At 35.6% G+C, this 26,796-nt stretch overlaps 1 protein-coding gene across 1 annotated transcript in view; it reads left to right on the plus strand.

Moving 5' to 3' along the window:
• The window catches only part of CFAP47 (cilia and flagella associated protein 47), a 277,703-nt gene that overhangs the window by 70,256 nt on the left and 180,651 nt on the right, over window positions 1-26,796 (plus strand). Inside the window, exons 32-39 of the mRNA XM_069031242.1 lie at window positions 520-660; window positions 3,165-3,360; window positions 17,589-17,686; window positions 18,521-18,637; window positions 22,295-22,429; window positions 22,947-23,059; window positions 25,834-25,984; window positions 26,650-26,738. Coding sequence (XP_068887343.1) covers window positions 520-660; window positions 3,165-3,360; window positions 17,589-17,686; window positions 18,521-18,637; window positions 22,295-22,429; window positions 22,947-23,059; window positions 25,834-25,984; window positions 26,650-26,738 — 1,040 coding nt within the window. The remainder of the gene's footprint in view (window positions 1-519; window positions 661-3,164; window positions 3,361-17,588; window positions 17,687-18,520; window positions 18,638-22,294; window positions 22,430-22,946; window positions 23,060-25,833; window positions 25,985-26,649; window positions 26,739-26,796) is intronic.

The raw sequence follows: 26,796 nt of genomic DNA on the forward strand, positions 1-26,796 counted from the left end.
TTAACAAAGCCCAAGTGCTTACTTTCAGTCCTTTGAATACTAATGGAAGTTCTTGGTGGGTCATGAGTGTTCTTACTGTGGTGACTGTTTTGGATTGCATAAATCTAAGCACATGTGTGAGACTGAGTAGAGATTTAAGCTGACTCCAGCATTTACATTGGTCTCCCCTGGTTTTTTTCCATTCCTTCTGATACTATTGATACCTGATATTGATGTCCAACAGATATGTTTTAAAGCAGAGATCACATTATTGTACAGATTTCACCATTTTTTAAAGAAATATTTTGTGTGTTGTCTCTGTTTCCTGATTGCTTCTTTCAACTCCTGTGAATTCTTTATTATGGTTCTTATTCCTGAGATAGCAGCAAACTGCAAATTGTTCTAATGTTGGTCACTATTGCACTATAGTGGATGTTATCAGCCATTTATGCCATTGATTCATTATTGTCCTCGTGTGAATTTCCTGTCCAAACTGCTAAAATGAGTATGGAAAAAAAATTCCCATCCTTTTATCTGAAGTGTTTCACACCTGAGGTGAAGAAAAGAAGTAAGAGAAGCTCAGGCAAATTAAGTGACAAGCGTATCTTCATTCTGGAGGACAGCACATTTGAGACAATGAGCAAACGAGCTTGGACAGATGTGCTACTGCAGATATACAAGGTAAATTGCAGGTACATTTACTACCAGGTTCTGAAGAACTGATGGCCAAAAGCTTTATTTTGAAAAAGATCTGTGGTATATTGGAGGTTTATTTTTTTCTAAACACATCTTTAAAACTAAATACCTGTAAGTATTTTATTTCTCTGTAACAGAGAAGAAAAAGGAGTGAGAATATTTTAATTTTCTTTAAAATTTTAGAAGTGTGTTAATATGTTCTAACTAGGAAATGTTATATTAGAACAGTCTGCATTTTGTAGAATTAAATGTTATAGAAATATTATTGCAAGTAAAGAAAACTCTGTCATGCTTTTGTGTTACCCTGCTTAGAAGCCCTTTTCACTGGACATAATTGCCTAGATGTATAACTGTAGTATTTATTATCTTACATTAGAATTCAATGTTTATGCATTTTTTTATAATACCTATTCCTTTTAAAATACAATCCACTTGGTCAGTATAGACTTCTCAAATTTTGTTCAGTTTTTTTTTTACTGATGCTAGAGAAGAATCTTTGGTGTCTAAATCATGTTTTCCAAAGTAAATGTGCTCATCTATGATCAGTAACATTTATGTGCCTAAAAGAAATACTGATTTATTTCTGTTCCAAGGGATGGAAAATAGATTAAAAATACAGCTAATATTTGGGCTTCCCAGTACAAGTCAGACATGGAGGTACTGGAGTGTGATTTCAATGAAGAGTCCCACAGATGATTTAAGAGACTGGAGCATCTGTCATACAGAGAGAGCCCAAAAGAGCTGAGACTGTTCAACCAGGAGAAGAGAAGGCTCAGAGAGGAGGGGGTGTCTCTAAACAATTTGTGTAAATACCTAATGGGAAGCTGGTTGTAAAGAGGGCAGGGCCAGACTCCTTGGTAGTGCCTCATGACACAGTAAGGGGCACCAGGCACGAGCTGAGATGCAGGAAATGCCTTTAAACTTAAGAAACCTTTTTCCTGTTGGAGTGGTCACACACTAGAATAGATTGCCTGATGGGGTTGTGGAGATACTGTTCTTGGAGATGTCCAAAACCCAACTGAACATAATCCTGGCAAAGCAGTCTAACTGATCTTGTAGCAGGAGATTTGGACCAGGCAATCTCTGGAATTGCCTTCAAACCTCAACTGTTCTCTGATTATGTGATTATTGATTGGAAAAGCATAATAAAAAATAGCAAAAATTATATTAAAGAAGGTATGTACCAGAGATGTAGAGTTGATCTAGAAAAAAACGAGGAGGAAAATAGCTGAGAGAGGAACAGAGCTGAACCAGTATGTGTACATGGGCTGATACAGATGACCTAAGAACACATGGGAACATGGGTGTGGAAAAATGCAATCACAGTGACCAGAAAGGAAGTCACTTTGCTGTTCTTTCAATTTGCTGTAGTATTCATAGGGATATGACAGACTAGCACAGAGCAAAACCCTACCAAAATTAATAGTATGCATGTATGTTTTGTTGTTTGGGTTTGAAATTTTTTTCCTGATGAGATGAAACCCTAAAAAATAGGTAGCTTGAAATGCCTTGGTTCAAACAGATTTTATATCAGTCAGTATCAATCCAGGCTGAGGGATGAACAGATCACACTCAGCTCTGCTGAGAAGTGCTTAGAGATGCTGGTGGATGAGCAGCTGGACATGAGCCAGCCATGTGCACTTGCAGCCCAGAAAACAAATTTTGTCCTGAATTTTATTTTAGGCCTATAATGTGAATCTTTTCAGGAGAAACATAATTTGGACCTAAATACACAGCTGGGTTATGAAAGATGTAATTTGAATGTTGTCTGTAGATTGCACTGGACATCAGTATAGTAGTTCAGCAATTAGTGCTTTGGGTAGAATATGTACAGTAATTCTTGGAATAGAGATGACCTAGTGATTTCACAGGGTTCATCCAAACTCGGAGAAAAGTTGAAAACAAAAAATATTTAAAATGACAGAATATCTCAAGTTGGAAGGGACCCATAAGGATCACCAAGTCCAACACTCATCTCCTTACAGGACTATCTAAACTAAACCATATGACTAAGAGCATTCTCCAGATGCTCCCTGAACTCTGACAGACTTGATGCCATGACCATTTCCCTGGGGAGCCTGTTCCAGTGACTGACCACCCACTGAGTGCAGAGCCTTCTCCTAAGATCCAAATTTCCCCTGTTGCAGCTTCATTCCATTTCCTTGTGTCCATATTGCTAATCATCAGGGAGAACAGATTGGCACCTCCCTCTCCTCTGCCCACCTTGAGGAAGTTGTAGACTGTGGTGAGGTCACTCTTCAGCCTTCTCCAAGCTGAACAAACCAAGTGATTTCAGCTGCTTTTTGTATGTCTTGCCCTTGAGACTTTTCACTGTCCTGTGTAGTGGTTATGTGGGTGCTAAAGTGCAATCTCCTAAACCTTTTCTAAATTAGAAAACCTTTTGAGTTTGAACTGTTTTTTTTTTCTTTATCTGTCAACTCAAAAATATTTTTACAGTTCATGCTTTAAAACACTTTTTATCATTTCAGGTGTTTGTTCTTCCACGTGTTTCTTCCCGTGTTGTTCCTGACCCATCAAGCTTGGAAAGCTTGCAGAACATGCCAGGAATAAAATCAGAACCTTTATGCAGTAATATTTATTCTCGATATGAAAGAACCATTCTCATCTGGTTAAATAAACATTATGAGAAAAATCGAAAAATTGTGTGGAAAGATAGTCAAAGAGGTGAGATATTTCATTATGTTCTTTCTTCTAATACTCTTTTTGTAGACTTTTGCAATAGTTACACCTAGAGATACTGTGACAACTTGCCACTGAAAGTATTTTTTGGTATAAGTTATTGCCTACCCATATGTATTTCCTTTCCTTGTGTTTCTGTTTTCCAAGATCAGTGTCTTTTGATTAGCATTGTTCATGATGGATCTTCTGTGTTCTGTGTGTTCTTATAGGTTTTAATTAGGCATAAAGGGTGATGTGAACCTTCTCACTTTCTTCTTTCCATTAAGGAAAGTGCTAACATTAATTACTTTATCTTAATTTCCCTGTTTATAGTCACACACACAGAGATTTGTTACTATTTGTGCTTATAGGGGTATGTTTGAGAGCTGCCTTTTCAGAATTTTTAGAATATTTTTGTATGTCTTTTATTCAATGACATTTGGGAAGGCAGTAGAGTCCAAGGTTCCAGATTATGAATCTTGTCCTGCTTGCAAGGGCACGTTGGCTCTCATAATTGCTTGATTAAGGTTAGATAAAATTACCTTTTCCATTTAAGACTGATCTAGGCAGTTCTGGTCTTCAAATCTGATAAAACTGTTCAACCACTAGTAATTATTACTTCTGTTTTCTTTCATGATTTTTCCTTTTTGCGTCTTGACCCTAACTTCATTGCCTTTTTCAGCAGTCATTTTGGATGTGTGGTGAACCCCAAGAAAGGCCAGTCTGTTGATAAGCAGGGATGACCTCCAGAATGGCTCATAAGCCACATATGGAAAAAAAATTTCTGGTGTAATTTTTGCCTCAAGCAATGTCTAACCTGTCTGAATTATGGATACTCTGTTTGGATGTCATCTTCCATAAGTCTCATTTGGGCAGAATCTCTGTCTTGCATATGCTTTGAATATCCCTTTGCTTTTCTCATTTTACTGTGTAGAAGCAAATTATAATGGCTTATAATTGTACACATGAAATATAAGATTCAGTGCCCACTTAAGACATTATATGTTGAATACTTCTGCTTCTAAGATTGAAATGTTAGTCTATACCCCCTGCATCCAACAGCATATAGAAATATAGAAATATATATAGAAATATATTTCTAGCTGTCAATTTGTAGTTTGGGTCTGATCTTATGATTAACTCGGTGAGCTCCCTAGCTAAATAACACACCCTGCACGAAGTAGGTGTATTTGCAATATATTATTTTTTCTTATCTGTGCCTGCTTTAGTGGAGCTTCCTTGCAGTTGCAAGCACTGCTCTGCTGGGCTTTTCTGAGCCCCCTGTGTGTAGATGACAACTTGCAGAGACAATGGCTCTGTCTGGCCAGGGTCGTGGCTCACTGTAAATGCTGCATGGATAAATTCCCCATCCCCATCTGTCTGTTCTCTGGGTTTCAGGCTCCAATAATACCTGGGTCTTGAGGTGTGGCTGGCCTTGTTCTGGTCTGTGGGAGCTCAGTGGGGAGAATCTGAGTGTCAAGATACATCTTATTTAACATTAAACTTTTAATTGACTTAAAATCTCTAAAGATGAGATGAATCTGAATCCTAAAGTGCAGATCTAGTGGATGTTACCAGATAAAAAAGCTGCAGATGTCCAAGTAGAATATGTACTAAGGATGCATTTTAAGGAATCAATTACTGAAAGTGTAATTTTAGTTGTCTAAGAGTATGTATATGAATTATAATATAAAAATGAGGAGTCTGTTTTTAATAAGTCATCATATAGTTATCAGCAATTTTAAAGTAAGGGTTTTTAAAAAATTATTTAGTTCTAAAGGCTCCCCAAATTTGGCACCCAAAATCAACAATTTAATTACAATATTGGTGTTCTTAGAAAATAATAATAACTTCTGCTGAATTGTGCTGTCAGTACAGATAACTTACTAGGTTGATATATTCGTTAGTGCAAATCTGTATCTTTGTTGTAGCTTTGACTCTGGGTCACAGGTGAAGATGAATTCTGTGGTTACTGCCAGAGGACATTTATCTGCATTGCAGTTCTCACCTACAATTTCACTTAATTATACTTTTCTGCTTTCAGAGAAGTGCAAGATTGAAATGAGAAGGCAGAGTTAAACTATACTTCCTGCATATGGGAAGTTACAGATACTGCCTTTCTATATCAACTTCTTTATAGGTGTTTTGGTTCATGAGTTCTGTATTCTCTTTTCTGTAGGGCACACAGAAATAACTTGATGTATGCACATAATCATGCCCTTTTCTTTTGCTTCTATTTCCGTTTCTCTCCCAAAACTGCATAAGTGAGCATTGGCAAAGATCTAATGATCCAAAAAAAGAGAGAAAGTTCTGAAAATTTGTGAAATTTGTAGTCTTAGTGTAATGCCTTTGCATTATGAAAGCTTTTAGTTGTACAATCTTACACTGTTTTGTTTGAGATGACCTGCCTCAATATGTTTTTGAATCCTCTGCTTTAGCCTTCACTTTCCTCTTGCTTTTGCTGCCTCAGAATGAATTGGTGTCTATTACTGTGCTGTTCTTTCTGCCAAATGAGGCAGAGAATCTGACAGCAAAGAACAGAGAAAAGACTTGAGGGATTCAATGCCTTCTTTTACTTTGGTCTTTACTGGTTAAGATTAGGCACTGAGCAATCCCAGGCCTTTGAGATGAAAGGGAAAGTCTGGAACAAGGAAGACTTGTGGAGGAGGATCAGATTAGGGAGCCACTGGACAAACACAAGCCCATGGGACCCAATGGGGTTCTTCATGTGCTGAGAGATCTGGGCAATGTTATTGCAAGGTCACATTCTCTAACCTTGGAAGGGTCAGGACAATCAGGGGGCAAGTCTGGAACAGGTTTGGAAGAGATGTCATTCCCATCCTGAAAGAGAATCCAGGAAGCTACAAAGCCAACCACTCTCATCTTGTCTATTGAGATGTCGATGGAATAAATAATCTTTGCAAACATCACCAAACATACAAAGTACAGGAACATTTTTGTGAGTAGTCCCCATGAATTTATAGAGGGGTAATCATGCTGGATCAACCTGATTGCCTTCCATGATGACATGGCCAGGTCAGTGGACAGGGGGAGAGCATGGATGTTTATCTCAGCTTGGGCAAGGCCTTCAACATCTTGCTGTAACATCCTCATAACCAAACTGATGAAGTCCAGGCCAGTTAAGAGCCCAGTGAGGATGGCTGAAATTAGGCTGAACTACCAGGCTCAATGGGTTATGGTCAGTGGCACAATGTCTGGCTGGAGTCTGTCACCAGTAATATTCCCCAGGGGTCATTAGTGTGAATTTGTTTTTTAAGATCATACACAGAAGAGCTTATATATCTTGGCAGATTTAATATTCTGATATACTATTGGTCCTTTAAGTTTTACGATGTTAAGGTTAATCTAAACATTTATACTCAGGTATTTGACATTTTAAATTATGTTAGCTTTAAACTAAGCATTTAAGAACGCTTTTCCAGAGGAAATGAAAAGTGTCATAAGGAAAAATGTCAGAGTATATTATGTGTTCATGCAACTCAGCTGAAAGTCTCAAATATCCTCAGTTCTGCATTTTGGTTGTTATTATTTGCTTAATACCAGTAATTTTAAGAGAAGGATTAGTTTGTTTGGTTTTTTTTCAATTCTTACTACAGTGCAGGTCAGAGAGCAATTTTCACTTTTGCTTAACATTTTTGTGCCTGTATATTACCATCCAAATGCTCTGCTTCGGATACTTAGCCCTGACTAGTGATATGTATTGACCTGCTGCTTTCAGCTCAAAACAGTCTGTTGGCTGATCAATTCCCACTAAATAGATGAAGATCTAGCCAGGCTACATTTCTCAGTCTTTCCTTTGACACCTAAGCTCCTTAAAGTGAAATGTGACATTGAGAAAAGCCTAAGCTACTGCAGTGCAGAGAGGTTTCAAATATTCATCTTTATTAAATCCTTCTAAAATGGAAGATAACTATGCCATTCATCAGAACTTTTCTCTTGCAAGAATTAAGATCTCAGCAGCTTAGAGAGAACATTAGCAAGGAGTTTAGTGTCTCCACATCTTCTCTCCTTACTGCTACTGAAAAATAAATACGTTTTAAAAGCATCTTGGCATGTGTTTAAGAAGGGCAGGCTTTTGTACTATGTCTTATTGACCACAAACTGGAAAGCTATATTGAAACTTGAGTCCAAGTGCCATAAAACTGTGAAATGCAGCTATGTCTTTTATGCTGGGACTTTAATTATACATGAAATATAAGATTCAGTGCCCACTTAAGGCATTATATGGACAATAGTAATGATAGCAGGGGAGGCATTAATTATTTGAGTGTAGTAAATTTTCAGTTTACCTTCTAGTGCTATCTTCATGTTTCTTTTCAACATTTCTCTCTGAAAGACTAACTACTAATAGTATGAAAAAATAAGTCAGGAAAAACACTTAAAATGTTGCTAGACTATTGGAATATTGTAATTCAAATCCTGAAGTTCCTAAACAGTAGAAAGTCTTCCAGATTGGAGAATGAAATTGTCTCTGGAGAAGCTGTATGTTTCTTCCTTATTAGTTATGACTCATACCATGGTAAAAAGATAAATTATGTTTTTGGAAATAGGGAATTTTCTTCAGTGTGTCCCAGGAAGATTTTGGAAAGAATAGATAATTCTATATTTAATATAAAATTGTTAGAGAATGTGACAGCCAGTAAATATCAGCAATACCTGAAGTCAGTCTACGTCTGAGATTCAAGAGCTGTCCCCAGAGCAGATACATCTTCACTTTACTGGGAAAATCTGCTTAAGAGGGAAGAGAAATTCTAATCCAGTGCCACTATAGGTGTGTCTGGCAATCTTAGGCATAGTGGCATCTCAAAAGACTCTTACTTTCAATTAGGAAAGTTTTAGGTTTTATGCATTTTATTCACTTCACTGTTAATTAACTTGGGGCTTTTGTTGTTTTTAATTTTTGTATTTTCTAATTTTGATATAAATTCAGCATGGCATCTGAGTTAAAATGTTGAGGGAAGAAATATTTTAGTGTGTATATCTTCACAAAATTGTATGAGCATGAAGTGGAATTCTTGTTTTAAAGCTGATTCAGTAGAGCTTTTATTTTTGTTTCTGGCATAGCAGTTAAGAACTACTTTTTTTTTTCTTTCCTATGTTTTCAGGAATTTTACTTTCTCTGTCCTTTGTCCTCTGCTTTCTTTCTATCCCCTGTTTTTAGGAAGGGTATTTAGGGAGTCCATTGATTTTTGCTTCTCAATTCAATAGTTATCAGAGAAAATTGAGGAACAAGAGTTAAAGAATACTTTTTATCTTTGAAGGGTGGAAGGGAAGAATCTTGTGTAATTTCATGTAAGATTTTTTTCAGTTTGAATCACTGCAAAACAGTCTTTTCCAAAATAATGAATCTTGCTTTTTACACACTTAATAAAATTGAATTAAAGAAGAGGAAAAGACTATCTAATGAACTGCTATCATGATTAAAAGCCTGACTTCCAACAAGGAGAATAAGAGAACATTGTTCTTGAGTGATAAATCCTGGAAAATGTTTCCTGAAATATAAATTAGCAAAGTTTTAAACCATTTTTCTGTGTTGCATTTCATGATCTGCCCAGCAGAACATAAGAATGAATCATAAGATGTAAATATGGAGTCCAATAAATAGGCTTTTCAGTCCTGCTTGCCTTTCTTTGTTGATTTGAATACTCCATTTGTTTCCTATAGCTGAAAACCCCAGAAGATCATATCAGAATTTTATTTAATGAAAAAGAGAAAAATACTTACTTTCTGAGTTTAAAGTCCATATGCTATTGAGAAATAAGCAGAACTCCATGTTTCATTTAACTTTTTAGACTTTTGAGTAGTATAAAAAATTGTTTTGTACAATTTATACTGTCTGGCATTATGCAGCTTCAGGAAAGTAAAAGTGTGAAGAAAGGTAATCCTTGGAGTTCTATATTGAAAACATTCAAAGGGTTCATATTTGAAAACTTGTTAAGAAGATCTTGAAAAAAAAAAGTGAAGCCTAAACTCTTAGGCCTATGTATATTTTTGTATATGTTTGTGTGTACATATATGCATACACATATATACATATGTGTGTTTGTACACATGTATGCTTATATAAAAGAATGTGTATATGTATGTAAATATATGCTGGCCCTCAAAAACCTAATTTTCTAAAGAGAAATAATCAGAAAAATGCTTAGAAAGAAATTTTGTTTCCTTTCTTGCAATACACTGTGATATATCTAAACAGAAATTCTGCTTTCAGCCAAACAAGGAACTTGGCAGTGTTTGTATGTTAATTGGAATATATAAGCATTCTGAATTTTTGTGTAATTAATGCTACTTCTGCAGTGCTTGACAAATATATAGATTGAGTGTGGTATAGCTGAGGATTTGGTAATACAACTTCAGATATTTTGTGAGGATAAAACATATTTCAGATTATGAAGTTTGAGAAAGATTCTGTTAATTAATTTTAAGTATCAAACAATAAATTTCCTTGAGAGCAGTATTTAACTTTTTTTATTTACTAAATATCAAAACAGAGGCATTATAGTATTCATTGTGAAGCCAGTATAGAATCCAGTAATGCTGTAATGAATTGCTGTGATTCATAGCACTTTAAATGATTTATAAGTGAAATGCCATGATTTGAGGTCCTACCTTAAGGAGAAGGGAGCACCCAAGATTCATAAATACTCACGATTGAAAGGAATGACAAAAGCCAGAGTCTGCAAAACCTCACAAGTTTTACTAGTAATTCACACCCTTGGCATGGAAGTTGGTATGTTAGTCCCTGACCTACTATGTAAGGGTGTGGAAGTGGGTTTTGGGTAAAGAGGTGAGATGATAAGAAAAAGAAAAAAGAAGTGAACGAGAGAAAGCAAGACATCAGCAGTTGTGGTTCCAGAGCTGGTGCAGCTGATGGGATGTTCAGGGTCCTGGGGGGGGCCACACAGGCTTGGTGGGGCTTCCTCCCCTTGTTGGTGGAAGTTTTCTGTTGAAGATCAACAAAATGGAGACCAATGTAAGGTAATGCTGCTCTTATGTGATGCATAAAACCCTCAGAAATTTGTCAATTTAAGATATTGTTTAGGATAAGAATCAGTGAAAATAAAACAAAACTGTGTAGAGAGTGAAAGACTAGAGGAAATTTTTTAGGAGCAGGAAGATGAATGTGCATGCCTCAGGGTAAAAGTGTTCTGCAACAGATGGGAATAAATGAAACATATCCCCAGCATCTCTGTTTTTCTGTTATTGCCCCATGTGGTGCTTTTTGAACTTTTCTGCTCAGAATTATGAATTGACAGTGGTATTAAGTCGATCTGCCAGTGATATTTCAAGAGTTCTTAGATGAATAATTATCAGTTTTGATGAGCAAGAGTTGTAGCATCCTGCCTGAAGTAGGAACTGTAATTTTTCTTTCATCTCTAATAAAATTAGACTTGTTTTCCATGTTAAGATAATTGTAGCTACACATGCTGTCTGTTCTGAAGGCAGATGCGTTATCAATCTGTTCATCTTAAATTTTAAATAATAAATAATAGCCTTTTCAAAAAATACTCAAAGACATATTTTCTCTCATCTTTCTTATGCTCTGGATTGTATACTTCAGTATCATTTCAAAGCTTGTCCTGGTTCTAATGTGAGCACGTACAGGAAAGGTTATTGCTACATATTTCTTCTGTAAATGTTTGTATTATTCAGTGCCAGATTTGAGGTACTGAAACAGGACTATAGATGTTATTATAGCTATAGATTAGTTCCACTTCCAAAGATTTTCAGATTCCAGAGTAAGAATTTGCTGTATAATAATATAAGCCATTATTACTGCACTAGTTTACATTAAAAGGATGTACTGTGATGTATTAAAGGTCAGTCTAGCTCAGTGTTCTACCTTCAACAGAATTTGCTTAGAGATGAGTAACAGTGCAAGTGTACAGAAATGCTTTATACATACTCTGAGACTTCCAGCTTTGAAATTCAAGACTCCTTCAGAGGGAGGTGGCACTCCTGTAATGCTGTACTAGATTTCCATTCTCTGAATTGAATTCTATTTTCAACCTTTGCAGACTTGTAATATCATAATATTCTGAAGCAGTCAGTAAATTTAGTCTCTATTCTGTGTAAAATACTTTGTTTTGAGTTTGCTGCTTAATACTGTAACTTGGTTCTTCCTTTGCTGACAAATTTGTGTATTCCACTAGAACAACATCTAGTTCCTACTCTTGGTGTCATGCCTACTTACACAGACTGCTGTCCTATCACCATTCAATTGCTACTCTTAGTAATGTAGTCTAATTTATTAATTTCTCATAAAGCCCTATTTCATACCTTTAATCACAAAGGCCATGAGTTTTGAGATTTTGGGTGAATGTATTTGGTTTATTTGAAAACTCTCATATAATAGTAGCCTAGCTCTGTATATTATTTTTCATCTGTTTTCCAGTAACTCAGAATTTGAAAAAATTGCTTGTGGCTATGTAACAGAAGATTTATCATTGGTATCTCTTGTGCCTCCTTAGATATAAGGATTTTTCAAGTGATGGCAAGAATTCAAATGTTTTAATATTTGTGAAAACAGCAGAACAAGCTTCATAAGAAATACAATACTTTATTAAAAGATTTATTGCTGCTCTTACTTTTTTTTATATAAAACGGCTCTTAAATTTAGTAGATTAAACTAAATTTGATCCTTTAACTGTTTTAATCCTTGATATAAGACCAATTTTTTTCATTGTGCATGGTCTTCTTATCCAGATAATTCCAATACATCATACTTCTGCTTATCCAGATAATGGATCAGTTAATAAAAGTGAAACTTAAAAAAACCTCACAGTAAATCCCAGAAATGGAGAATGAGACCAGAAATAATCGCTTTATTCTCATGTACAAGGACTAATCTGAACATAACTGTAGTGTACTAAACAGGTATTTTCCTGGGCTGTTACAAAAATCTCTGAAAAAGGAGATTCCACAATCCACTTAAGGCAGTATCTGCCAGAATTTCCCACTCATTTCTACTTGAAAGAGTTTCCTATTGTCTAACATAAACTCTAGCAGGGGAAATTTTGGATTAAACCCATCCTTTCTCATTTGAAATATGGTGTGTAATGAATCTTTGCTTTTCTAGTAACTTTATACATATTTGCAGATTGTTATCTTCCTCCGTTTCTCTCTCTCCCCTTCTTGGCAAAACATTTTCATTCTTTCAGTCCTTCAGTCTACTCAGTGTACTCAGCTCAAGGTTTTTTGTTGTAAACCCTTTTAGTTGCTCCTTCTCTTGAAGTTTGGTGCCCATTGCTGGTTTCTATACCAGGTGAAACTTTACTAGAAGTGAAAAGATCCGTCTACATACTTAAGATAGAACTCTCCTGTTAATGCATGCTAGCACAGTGTTTGCTTTTTCTACCACAGTATTAGATTTACTGTTTTCTCCAGGTTCTTTTCTTCAGAAATTCTCTCTATCCAATTTTCCATCTAGCACTGCGTAATGAATTATTCTTAATTAATTGTAAAATGCTGCAAACATCATTATTGGATTTCATCCCATTTGTTTCAGATCATTACTCCAGTTTTCAAGAGCTTAAATTATAGTCCTTTCCTAATGAATACTTGCAACCAATTTTTCTTCCCAAAGCCAATTCTTTAACCTGTTTTATATTATCTCCAGATGGGAGTAAGATCATTTTGTGCAATTTTGAAAAATTGCATATGAAAAGATTGGAAAATACACAATCTAGGATTTTTTTTTTTTGTGGACAGCTGATAGCAGTTAGGTTTACTGGTTTTCAGTGAAGTTTGTGCTTCACTTTACGGGATCTTTTTCCTAGAATACATTTTTGTTGCTCCTCTGTGACAGAGAATGTAATCAAAATTTTGCTTGAAGTTAAAATGCATAGTATTTTTCCCTGGTCCGTTGTATTATTTACTTGTCAAAGAAATAAACAAAATTTGACCTAGAGGAGTTTGTGCTGAGTGTTGCTTGGTATTCTGCCAGCAAATAAGTGGTTTGTCATTTTTGTGTAGAATTGTTGGAAATATTCCCTTGATTATCTCCATTTGGAGAATAGTTTTCATATCCCGCAAAAAACTCTTAAGGCTTCAAATCTAATAATAAATAAACACTTAAATATTTTTGTGAAAAATAGATTATGGCAAAAAAAAAAGCATTGCAAAATTTTGTAGACTTTCTATTGATTCATCAGCGTAAGAACATCAAATTTTTAAAAACTCAATAGATCTGGACTTATTTTAATACAATTTTTTTTAAAAAAGGTAGTGAAAAATTAGTGCCATGGCAAAACTTTGCTGCTTCTATGTAGAAATGCTTCATGAGTGAAGCAAGCAGTGTGTCTTCAAGAGCAGGCTTAACCTGTCACAAGAAAGATGGAGACAATGCTGTTACACTTGGTTACTGTTCTGCTTGTTACATGCATGCAACTTGATACCATTACAAGTTAAAAAAATCACCCCAAACTATTAAAAGTAAATACATTCAAGAGTTAAGTTGGTCCAAAATGATGCATGTTACTTCCTTTAGTGCTGAATGGAATCAACAAGTGAAACAGAACGACTCTCATTTTAGATCCCTTGCAGAGGCCTTTTGCAGTGTATTCTTAGGTTTCCATAACCATAAGAAATGTTTGAGTGCACTCTTAAGTGGCTGCACATCCACTGCAAGCTAACCCTGCTTAGTTATTTTCTTTTATAAAGTATTTTCACCTCTTGTCATAGGTGAGACAAAGTACAAAACATCCTGTGGGGGATCAGGATCCTGGATTTGTTGCAGAACCAGCTCTTGCCCTGTTAGATAATTTCGCACATCCAGTTGCTTCCCACAGCACTCAACAATTTTTTCACAAGGTCTCAGATTCCCTCTCTGCCAGGGAGGCCATCAGGGAAAAGTTGTGTCAGTTCCTGCTGTGCTGCTGCTCATAGACACCAATCTCATGTCCCTCCAAAATTCCTGGACGTCCTTTGGCTTTTGTCTCTGTGCATCTCTCTGATCTTCAGAATCTTCTTCCACTTCGAAAATCTTTCCTCCAATTATGAATTTTTTCACCTTCTTTCTAGTCCCCTGTTGTCTCTTCAAGATCACTGGTTCTTTTTGGGAATGCTTCTTTTTTGCCTCTTCTTCTTTTCATAACTCCAAGTCCCCAGTTTTCCCAATCTCATTAGTCTCTATGCAGAGCGCTGTTCATTATCAGCCTAACTGGGGCTTCTGTCTCACTCCTCTTCATTAATGGGAGAGTTTAGAATGTGCCATTTTAGTCTTGGTGTTACCAAAATTTTCAGCCAGGCCTTTTGGGATGCAGCTAGCAGGTAGCAGGAATGTGTCTCAATTCAGAAGTTAAAGTTTGGACAGTTTTCTCTCCCCCTGCCTCCAGTCACACAGAGTTCTTTGCTACCTGTTAGCATTCATGTTTTAAACTATTTTTGATCAGGTTTTTGAAATGACATTGGCTGAAAATCTTCGTCTTAAAGCTCCACTAGTAATTTTTTTTTTTTGCAAGAAATTCCAGTACAAATGAAATTCAATATATTTACATGTTTAGAGGTATCCTGAGTAATAATTTTGATTTCCATTGTTTATTTCTACTAAAATTGACTAATTCTATTTAAATACTTAATTACTGTAAAGTGGTTAGCTGGCAGATGTTCTGCTAGATTTGATGTAATTAGGAAAAATACATTGTGTTTTCTGACTAATTTATTCACAATCCTTTAAGTAGGTTGATTGATAGTAGAAGGATTAACTGAAAAACAACAAAAATTATAGAAGTATTTCATTAGCTAAGATGCAAAAATATTCCACTTAATATTATTTTTTCTTTATGCTCTCATTTACACAACTCTAAAGCTATAGTTCAATGAATGGTTTTTAAAAATAGTCCTATGGTGTTTCATTTCCACTGGCACATTTATGTGGCTGCATGGAAAAACTGGATTGGGTGATCCAGATTAAACTGTAAATTTTTTTTTTTGCTCTTTCTTTTTAAGCCAGCTTTGTTCCCCAGCTACTTTGTTGGCACGCAGACAATTCTACCAGCATGAAAGCAAGGATTAGTGAGAACACAAGAAAGTACAAAAGTACTGTGTATGGTGCCTCTGGCCATGGCAGGGGTTTGGAGCTTGATGATCTTTAATGTCCCTTCCAACCCAAACCATTCTGTGATTCTATGGTACAGGCACAACTGCTGCTGCTTAAGCATGCTCAAGTAATGTTCCCACAAGAAGACTAAAAGCAGCAAATAGTATATTTAAAGTGAAATATAAAGTAGGATAAAAAATAAAGTTACTTTTTTTGATCGAAGCATATGGTTTAATGAGTTTCCATAACCTGGCTCAGCAAATCAATCTAGATTACTAACCAGAGGAATAATTCAATATCAGACCTAATAAAGCGGAAATAGTTAATCTTTAAAAGTTAAAAATAAAAATTTGAAAATGGTGATTTATTAAAAATACCAATATTGTGTGCTGAGACTGAGTCTGAACTCTATTAATAAAAAAAGAAGACAGTTTCTTGGTTTTTATAGGTCCCAAATATGATCAATAATATGATGAATTTATGTTAGAAGGACTGGCTTTTTAGGAAGACAGTAAACTTTCAAAAATGTATTTTGCTATTTTTAAAGTATTTGTTTTTGCAGTGACTACATTAAATATTTTTTAAATAACTGAAAGCAGATTACCAATAAGATGGGATGAAACTAATGTTTCCTCCTGTAGATATTTGTAAAATGGATGTCTGAATTTAGTTAAAATTAATACTGTTACAATTTAGATGCTGAGGTCTGTATTTACTGTAATGTCTTCCTGTCATAGGTAACAGGAAGATGTTATATATCCAGTCAGACTTCATTGGTACTCCCAATATGGAGTTTTCAAGAGTTTAAAGTTGAGTTTTCTGATTGAGAAAGTTCATTCAGTTAAACAATAAGGAAAAAATAACTTTGAGACAGTGAGATTAATGCGTGTTTTAATTTTGATTTGAGAACTTAAAGAAAATGAAATATTCATGCAAATACTCCTTTAAATACTGTTGGTTGTTTTTTATTGAAAATATATTTAATGAATCTTTAGAATAATATTACATAAATTGATTCACAACATGAATAGGAAAACGTAAGGGATTTTGGGCCAAGCCTAAACATGACCACACTGAAGCAGTGGCAAACTAAAATCATTACCAATGTCAAATAGTTAAGCTCAGATGGATCTACAGACTTTTGTTTCTGAGCTTGTGCAGCATCTGCTCCTGTTGTTTCTTACTAAAGCAGTATGAATATGCTGAAGTATCTGCAAGTTGATGTGACGTGATGGGCATTTATGTTTTTCTGATGATGAGTCAACTGTAGTCTATAAACGTCTGTTCTTTTTCTGAATAGTGACAGATAGATTTTGCTTAGGATCTGGTACCGGGGTTTGTTGTAGGTTGAACTAATTTTTTGAGTGTAATAGTGTAATGAAGCCCATATAATTTGTTCCACATCAGAAAGCTTGATCCCAGTCTATCTGAAAACCTTGCCAGTGGCTGAAACCCGAAGTGTTTCCTAAATTTGGGAGCTTGGACCTGAGACAGTAAAGATATGTAAATGCTGTGTTAAATATTTAAGATTTGGGTGCTTCAAACAAGAAACTATAAATATGCTGCATTCAATTTCTTAATAATCAGTTTTATTTTAATAAAAACATCAGAAATATACAAAATTATCTAACTGTCTGAGGCATTGGGGTTTGCAACGCTTGTAGAAGTGGTGATTGTGCTGTAACAATTAAGCTGTTAGCTCTCATTTATATTGCATTTATGCCAAATAATTTAATATGACCTTAAAGAAAATCAATAACATTTCCTTTTTCTGCCTTAAGCATTTCAACTTCAAAGGATTTCTGCATATTTTCATGAGTTTCAGTAGCTCTATTAATGTTAGGCCTGTAGAAATAAAAAGTTTACACTTCTATGCTCCTAATCTATGAGGTTAAGTTTAGATTATGTGCTTTCCATTCTTCTGTGGTGAATAGCCTTACATGCTGCAGCAGAGTAAATAATAGTTACTATATTCTAGATGAGATTTTTCATGTTTTCAGTAACAGCTCTGAAATAGAAATATGCTCGTGAAATTCTACATGTGAATGGATGTTTCCTTTCTTTGTTTTCCCCTACTCAGTGATTTCAGATAGTTGTCATATCTAGCTAGAACAAAAGAAGCTCTTGGGAAGAAGAGAGTCTCATGAATCTTCCTTTGTGTTTTAATCAGGTGGAATACCACCCATGAGATGGATAGTGAATTTTGACCGAGATCTTCTAGATGGTCTGGTATTGGCAGCACAGATAGCAGCTTATTGTCCATATCTGGTAAGAAGGTTTTTAATATTGTGCAAGTTTTATACAATTTATTAATTTTAGTGGGTTTGTTCAGGCCTTATTTTCCTTTGCAGTGTTGAAGAGTGCATTGAGCGCAGGGAGCTCGGGGTGCAGCTGTGGCGTGAGCTGCAGGTGAAGCTCTGGGTGGTGGGAGCCCGAGGAAAGAGACCTGGCACTGACCCTTTACATAGCAAAGGTTCTGGGGATCTGTGACACAGCCAGGTGATCAGAGAGACACAGCAGGAGCCGAGGACCCAGCAGGAAGCCCCCAGACTTTCACACACTTAGACCGAGGGTGTGTAAAAGCCCAGGGTTTCCTTTGCACAGGGTCCCTCTTCAGAGGCACCAGCTCGAGGTGTTCTTCTGTTATTGCACCAAGATTAAATTATTTTAAAGATCCAGACACTGAGACTCTGCTGTGGGAAACCTGGGGTCGAACCAGTATGGAAACCTTGTCTGAGAGTGTGAGAGTGGGGTATGCAGGAAGTCAAGCAGGGCATCCATCACTCACTGCATCCTCCCACTGCAAGGGGCCTTCAGTCCCAGCTCAGGTGGCTGCCAGTGGCTCCTGGGTGGTTGGACAGGGAAGTTTCCTTAACAGCAGCTCTTTAAAAATGTGTTTTTTAAACAGAAAAAAACCTCACCCCAACATTTAGCAAGTCATGGGGGATTATTTCAGTATTAATTTTTCTTTTTACTGGATTTATTCTTAACAGGGAATTTCAGTTCAAAATTTAGATCTTATTGATTGCTGAATGAGCAAAAATACAAAATCAGTAATTTTGCCGAGTGGAAGGTTGAGTTTGATTTCTCTGTTTTGTCTAGATTCCCACTCACTTCATAAAGATGTATACTGATCCAAGAACTCATGAACAGTTTCTGCACAACTCTTTGATACTTGTGAAAGCTCTGCATGCTATCAGTCTGGATATGGACATAAAGGTAGATGATTTTATGCTAGCAGCTCTTATAGACATTAATATTTTTATTTTTGCTTTTTGTATAGTAGTGTTGCACAACAAATTATGGTGAGATTGTAGTAGAATAGTTTTGTTTCATCATGTGCTACTGTATGATGGAAACCAAAATACTGCTTCATATGAATAGACTTAATTAGAAGTAATTTCCATAATTCCTTGCTTTGTAGAATTGCACATGCACAACTAGCTGAACATAAATTAATTCAGTTCAGATTTTAGCATCCCAAATCACACAGTGAAAACTCAAATGGAATTAATTATTGGTATTGGAAGGCAATTTAGAAAAATATGTTTAAGAAAAACATCATGCACTTAACCATAGAAAGAAGTGAAAAAAATTATATGAATGTCTGGTGACAGTTACATGCATCTAACCCTGAAGGCCCATGAGAGGCCAGATTTGATGCACACAGAAGTCAGCAGCTTTGGATGCTTCTGCTGTCCTTTTTTGAGAAGGACTACAATGTTGTTGATAATTTTTTCCATCAAGGATCTGCTTGGGATCTCTTTTATAAGTTTAGTAAACATGCTTTACATCTTTGTGTTTTTTATTGACCTATGGCTCCAAATTTTTTATAAATGGTGACCTTACATAGGTTAGATATTGTTCCTTTGTTCTTTTTGTTGTCCCCAAATCCAGTTTTCTCCTGCTCCTAATCTGCATTTCTTTAACTGTCCATTTGTGAGTTATTTTTATCTCTGGGAGCATATTGGGCTGGCTGGAAGAGCAGAAGATTCAGTAGAATAGACACAGTATTTGAAAGTGTATGAGGAAACTTTCCAAAGGAATTAATGGCATTAGGAATCAGAGGTACAGCTTGTTTGTGTGCACAAAGTAGTATAAAAAGAAGCTCAATTACAACTTTTTTTCCTCCTTTCCATTTGGTTGTGTTATTACAGGGAAAAATTAACTCTGCTATTTCCATTTGTATCAGCTACTGTCTTGCTGTCACCTCCTGATACAGATCACACTGTTAGAAATGACTTGGCTATGACAGGCTAAACAAAGAAAATCGACTGCTTCCCATACTTGTGACTGACAGGAAGCAAAAAAGAAACCTTTTTGTCAAAACAAAGGCATGTTCTGCCTCTGTTAAAAAAAAACAGGCAGTTCAGCACATGAAGGCAGAGGCTGGATGCCAGATAAGGAAAGGGGGTTGAACACATTAGGTATGGAAGCAGAATTCTAGGATATTCTCCTTAATGTGCTGATTTTAAGACTAAATTGTCTACAATAGATGGGAAAATCCACCTCTGTGCAGACTAACAACTTAAACAAAGGTATGCAATCAGTCAGTACTAGAAAAAGGAACAGAACTTGGATCTTCAAGGTCTGTATTTTAGTTCTAAGGGTACATTTTACATAGATTTATTGAAATTCATATGTACTTTTCTAAGACTATTGTAGAAACTTCTGAATTTTCTTGTTCTTCAGTGATAAAAGTAGCGAAGCACATGAATCCTTTTGCTGAACTCTCTTAATTTGGGAATTTTCTGATAGTCTTGTCTCTGAAATTTGACAGGCAAAAGTGTTCCAATAGCATTGGAAAAGTTCTTGACTCAGGCAGTCACTGCTTCTGAACTATCAGGACAGCTTTGCATTAATTAACAGCCCAAGCTGAGATGTGTTAGGTCTGCAACTGGCATTTTCAGTCTAAAAATCTAAGATTCTGTAATAATAAAGAAGTTCCTCTGTCTAGAAGTCTTTGGCTTCAGGTTTAAATGACAACTTTAATGGAGTTCAAGGCTTTAAAATCCCTTTAAGGATTAAGGTTTAGATTTAAGATGGAGTGCTTTGGGCAGGAGATTATTTGTTTCCACTTTCTAATCATGACTGACAATTCAACCCTAGAGTATTAGTGGTTTTTATTCATGTCTGATATTTTAAAGTTTTAAAATGCTTTGATTTGAAGAAGATCCAGTTGGAAGCCCAAAATAAAATATTGAGAGATAGGATGGTGGAGAGCAGCAACATAGAGGGAATGTGGGTGACAAAGATAGATTAGGTATAGAAGGTGCAGTGATTGGGAATAGACAGTAGAGGAAATTAGTTTCAGACTCTATTATTTTACTATCATTTATTTATAATTATTGCTATTGCTTGCAAACACATTTTTTAAAGCAAATAATGTTTACTGAGTATGAATTTTCTGATGAATCTTGTTAGGAAATACACAAATTTATTTATTTACTAAAAATTTAGTTCTTGCACTAGTAGATAAATGTCACAAATTGAGTTTTATGAATTCATCACAGGATAGAATAGTATTTTCTGAGGGAATAAATTCTGATCTAAGTGGAAATGGGTAGGAAGAAGTGGGTGGCAATAGAAAGTTAGTCTTCAACAGATAATCTACTCTGGCATCTTTGCTATCTTAAATGAAAATGCAGGAGGAGTGAAAAGTAGAGGTGTAAAACCACAGCTATATTGGAATAATTGTTAACATTCAATAGCCATTACTGAGATAAGTGAATGGAAAAATCAGAATACTTTTCAGACTTCAGATTTAAAGCTTTTGGCACAGAAGAAGCTTTTTTACTTTGAATAGTAAATGCATCCTGAAGTTCAAATCTTCAGCCAGTGGTGATGGAATTAAACAGTAATATGAGATGAGACATATGATTACATCAGTGTATGAAGAGTATATGAAATTAATCTTAAGAATTACAAGGACAAACATTATCTAGGAAACCATGGAGAGTTGCAGGGAAACTTCACATCAGTGCCCAGTTATGTACTCACTCTCTTGGAAGGTTAGAGGAGGAGCTGTGTGAGAACTGCTGGGAGTAGGATGAGCTGCTTGGGTGGGCATGGAGCAAGAGAACTTAACCTTGAAAACTTTAAATGAACTTTGACTTGAAAATAAAAATTTACCCCAATAGTTGAGATTCTATAAATATGTCTATACATCTCTCTTGCACACTAAAGACAGTCCAGAAGAGTGACATTTTTTTTCTTCCTTTTTCAGTCGTTGTGGAAAATAATTCTGCCATTCTCTTCAGCTGATTTACTGGAATTGATGAGGACTAAAGTTTGACACGTTTTGCAGCTGCCACTCAAATTAATTTCTGTAAATCAAATATTTAAGATGCAGGAATACTGGCTACCTTTTATAAAGCAATTTAGTATCCCAAGTAAACACAACTTTATCTTTGTTATTTGGAAAGTGTCATTGTCTTCATAAACAGTTGCAAAGCTGTACGTAGGAGTATTTGGGATGGTATTTTTCATAAACTAAAAGTTGTTTTTTTTTTTAAATAGTAAAGACATATGTTTTTCCAGATAGTAAATTTTCCTTGCTTTTTCTTTTACACTGCATTTAATAAAATTAGCATTTGTTTCTGCTGAACCTTGGGGGAAAAAAAGTTTGGCTTAATTTTTACCCTGAGTTTATCACCAGAGCATGTCAGTGGTTTTCATTAATCAGGGTTTTTTTGGTGCAGTGACAAGATTCCTATTCATATTAGCCATAAGAATAATCCAGTTATTACAGGTTAGGTTGAAATTATTTGTGTAATAAGAATTACTCAAATTTTTTTTGTTCTTCTTCCTCTCTTTAGACTATACAGGCAAAATTTTAACTGCATATCTGGTTATTTTTCTTGTTTTCAATATTAGGCCACTGATATCTGTGATCCAAACCCTGTCATGATGCTTATTTTGTGTGTCCACCTGTATGACAATCTCCCTCACTACTTACCCAAGAACACTATAGAGTTTACAGGCACTCTCCACACAACTGTGGTTAAACAGGTATTGATACCATTGAATTTAGATTTGTAGTAATGCAAGGTTAAAACTCTGTTTGTATATATGTATATATGTGTTTATATTATGTATAAGCTACAACAAAGAATGAGTAGGTTTCATGTCATTTGGCTAGTAAATATAGAAGATGAAAGTGTGCATTTTCTGTTTTTATTCTCTTCAGTCTTGGGATTTCACTTCTGCTACTGTTTTTTCCCTATGCTTGTAAGCATATGAAAAAAATCGACAAATTTTACAAATCTGAGATCAAAGAGAGGAATAAGAGATTCACAGGCATAGGAGTGCAGTGTACACTGCAAATAGAGTACTGTCAAAAATTAAGGTGGGATAGTCTATGGGAAATCTACACTCCTTAGGAAGGAAAATTATCTACCCAGTTATTTGAAGTACTTTCTTATTTTGTGATATCCTTAGTTAGTATTTTGGAACTTATCTGCAGAACACACCTTTTATAGTCTAAAAAAGGAGTAAAAATAGGCTGATGTTGTTTTTGTTGTGATAGGTGTGCCTGAAAAACCCAAGCAGTAATACTTTGGTGTACAATGCTGTTCTTGTGGGGAGAGATGCTGGAAATTTCTCTTTACCTAAAGGAAGCACTGTTCCCATTTCCCCTATGTAAGTAATGACATGTTAGTATTATTATTTGTAGCATTACAGAAATAGAAACCTACTAATTTAAGAGTGGTGGAACACTAGAAATGTGTTCAACTACAGACAGGGCAAAATTAGTCGGTATAAGGGTCAGGCTTTTCTCCTTAACCTGGAACAAATCTAGAGTAATATTTCAGTGGGACTCTTGAAGTTGAGCTCAATAGAGCTTTAAGAGTAATATAGAAGCCTTCAGATCATTACAGGAGTCATCTGTCTCCAATATTTTTTTTCCAATGTATCAAAACTTGATTCACATTTTGTACATCAACGCATGGTAGAAGCATGAGCAGGTAAATTTTTTTCTTCTGAGGTCTCAAATTTTGGTTCTAATTCTTAATTTAAGCATGAGTGAGAGTTAAAGAGACCATGACAGAGGTTTGAGTAGTACTACATTGCATCCTTTTGCCCCTATCCTTCCTCCCCACTAAGATGGATGTGGTGTAGTTATTTGTTCATCTTACATGTCTGAGAACCATCTAAGGATTTGAGAGAGATTTAATTTTGAGAAAGCATTAGGATATAATTTCTGGTAGCAGAAATACTCATGGCATATCACCATCTCTTTGGTTTTGTTCACTTAGTACATTTTGCTCTTTCTATGCAATGCAGCTTTTTGAATAAATACAGGAATTTCATCAATCCATGTTTAACTAGAGAAGACAAGAGGGATGTAGTGGTGTCTCTGGCTGTCAGTTAACAGTTTTTAAGTTTATCTGCAAGATATTCATTTACAGATAAAATGGATTAGAGATTGTAAGAAGGAAAAAAAAGGTCAACATTTGTATGAAAATAAACTGTGAAGGAGAAAAAGAAATCAAATATAGATGGTCAAATTCAAGAAGACTCAACATAAATACAGTGCTCTTTAAGGGCCATCAATATGTCAGTATTAAATTACATGCCTATTATAAATATATGCAAAGGGAACAACAAATAATGCTATGTTTTCAGCAAGCTGTGAGGCTGATTTGATTCCGTTTTCGTTGCAATTACTTCAAATAAGAGTTGTTATATAAATTCAATCCTGGAAAATATCATGTGTTTCTATGAAAGGTCAATACCATGGCTATTTTTCACTTCACCTTTAAAAACACCCAAAATAAACCACAAAGCAAAATCAAGACAGAAGAAAATGTGCACGGCCTTGTTTTTGAGCTGCTTGGCATTATAGATAGCAAAAAATATTTGAAAACTTGCATAGAAATAAAAATCTGTGGAAATGCCAGTCATGCACGGTAATCCCTGCTAAGTTTATTATAATGTCATGATCACTAGATGAAAAATAGGTTCTTTGTAATTAATAGCTTTCTTAATATTCTCCTGCAAGTGTTTAAAAACTCCAAGAATTGAAGAGATTTGTGGGAGCCTTGCAGGTTCTATATGTTAGATCATAATGTAGGTGTGTTTGGAAATTATAGTAACGTGAATAACATTCTCAGTGTAGCTGAGTTTCATATATTGCATATGGCATCATTAATTCTTGATCTGAGATTCCCACTCTCCAGGGCACTGCACTGTGCTATGTAGACTTGTAGTTCACAACAGGAATAGCACAAAACCCCAAGATTATAGAACAATTCCATAAGATGAATTTTCCCTCACTTTAAATGGACCACAACACAGATTAATAGATGAAACTAAGCAACGTTTGGTTTTGCCACAGAAGGGAACAGTTCAAATCCGAATTCTCAGCTGTCAGAGAATGACATGCATGAGTCAGAGGGCAAAAATCAGCCAGAAAGTTCTCTATGCTGCAGTTGCCTGTTCTTATTTGTGACCAGAGCAGACTTCTTAAAACTTGATCCTTAAGGTGGCTTTGGGAGTGTATGTCTCAGGCAGTTTATTCCTCTGGGTGCCTGCATCACAGCATGTTTTTTCCAGACATTTTGAATGGTGAGGTAACCTAGGAGCCTCAGACTCTGGGGTTCAGCAACTCTTCAGTGTCATAAATGGTACTGTTTGGGGGCTCTGAACGTGAAAGCTGTAAGAGCCAGGTTTACAGAACTTCCAGGATTTCATCAGCAATATTCAGAACTGACAATCTGAGACTTCCTGCCTTCTTAAGACTAATCTCAAATTCAGAGAGAAATTTTGAGACCTTCAAAGTGAGAGCTTCTTGTTCTTGCTTCATTGAAGGACTGATGCAAATAAAGTCTAAATTTGTACCTAGTCTAAACTCTCATTCTGTGTGGTCTTCTCCAGTTTTCCTATTGGAGAGAAGCTGTTGCTTGTACAGGAGAACTTTGTTTTTTCTGCCTCTTAGTAACTCAGCTTTACTAATTATTCTGAGGGGTTTTTTAACCAATTTCTTTCTCACTCTTCAATGATAATTTGATTAAGACTATCTAGATCTGCCCTGGAAAATGCCTAACAGGATGTCTGACTGCTTAACTCAGAAGAACCTATTCAAATAGAAGAGCATAAATTGGATCAGTTGTTAACTTAGGGTGATACTTTAACGAAAGGGAACTTCCTGTGCTAGTGTGTGTGTAAAGAAAAATTGAGCTATGTGCTGATGTAAAAAGCAATAAGGATTCAGTTGTGCTCTTTATTTATATAGTTCTTTGATTAGAATGTTTTAAGGTACTCTTAGGCAGAGGAATATACAACAAAGTATTTCAGAAGAAACAAATTACTGTCTTTTCTAGGACTCTTCCCTTAAAAAGACTCTGAAATGTGCTCCTGAAATTACATTTCTGAGTAATTTGAGTCCCAGTTTTGTGCTTTTTTTTTCATAGGAAACAAGGCTTTGTAAATGTGGAATTCACACTTCGTTTCCTGCACCCTGCTGAAGCAGTGCTGATACTGATCTCAAATAAAGTTGATGGAGTAGATGGTGCCACACTGACATTCTCCCTAAAATCTGAAGTTAAGAATATTGAGCCTATTGTAAGTTTATGTGTGTATGATTAATATTGTCACAAAAAAAAAAAAAAAAAAAAAAAAATTCTGTACATTATATCAAGCAAAAGGGAACTGAGATAAGAATGAAAATGTGAGTTACCATCTGCATTAGCCTTTGAACTGTGAATTTTCACATTTCCAGTATTAGATTATGTACATTCAGGGAAAAACGTAGAGGAATATGTAAGATTCCTAAGGACATAAATCACATTTGGATCCTGAATAAATTGTAGACATTTGCAGTGATTGCTCTGAAAAGAAATCTGGAGCCCTTTCAGCATATGAATGTTATTGGAAATTCTGTTAGGAAGGTGCTGATCTGCTCCATCCTAGTTATTTCAGATGTCACATGTAGATGGACCACAAGCTTTTGTTAGATGTTTCTGAATTTATTTGTGCTTTTTAACCACAGAGACTCTGTAGTTGTCAGATATGTCCCAGTCAGGGCAGGTAGGCCCATGTTTGTAATCCACAGTCATTGAGCACCTCTGGACTTAGCTGGGGCTTAGGTGATCCTTGTTTTTTTAGCCCCTCTGACTCTGTTAGAAGGGAAGGTTGGGGCAAGAGAAAAAATAGAGGACATGTAAAGGTAAGAAGGAAAAAATGATGATAACTTGATTCTTGGCCTTGTGTGTTTTGTTCTCTTTTAGGATACGATAAAGTGCAAATCCCCATGTTATGAGCTGAAGAAATTTAACCTAAATGTTACTAATCCCTTCAAAACTGATGGCATATTCAGGTAGACAGTGCTGTAAAGACAAGTCTTTAATGATCATGCTGTTCTATCCACTCTGTTC

This window comes from Aphelocoma coerulescens, chromosome 1 (assembly GCF_041296385.1).
Source record: "Aphelocoma coerulescens isolate FSJ_1873_10779 chromosome 1, UR_Acoe_1.0, whole genome shotgun sequence".
NCBI lineage: Eukaryota > Metazoa > Chordata > Aves > Passeriformes > Corvidae > Aphelocoma > Aphelocoma coerulescens.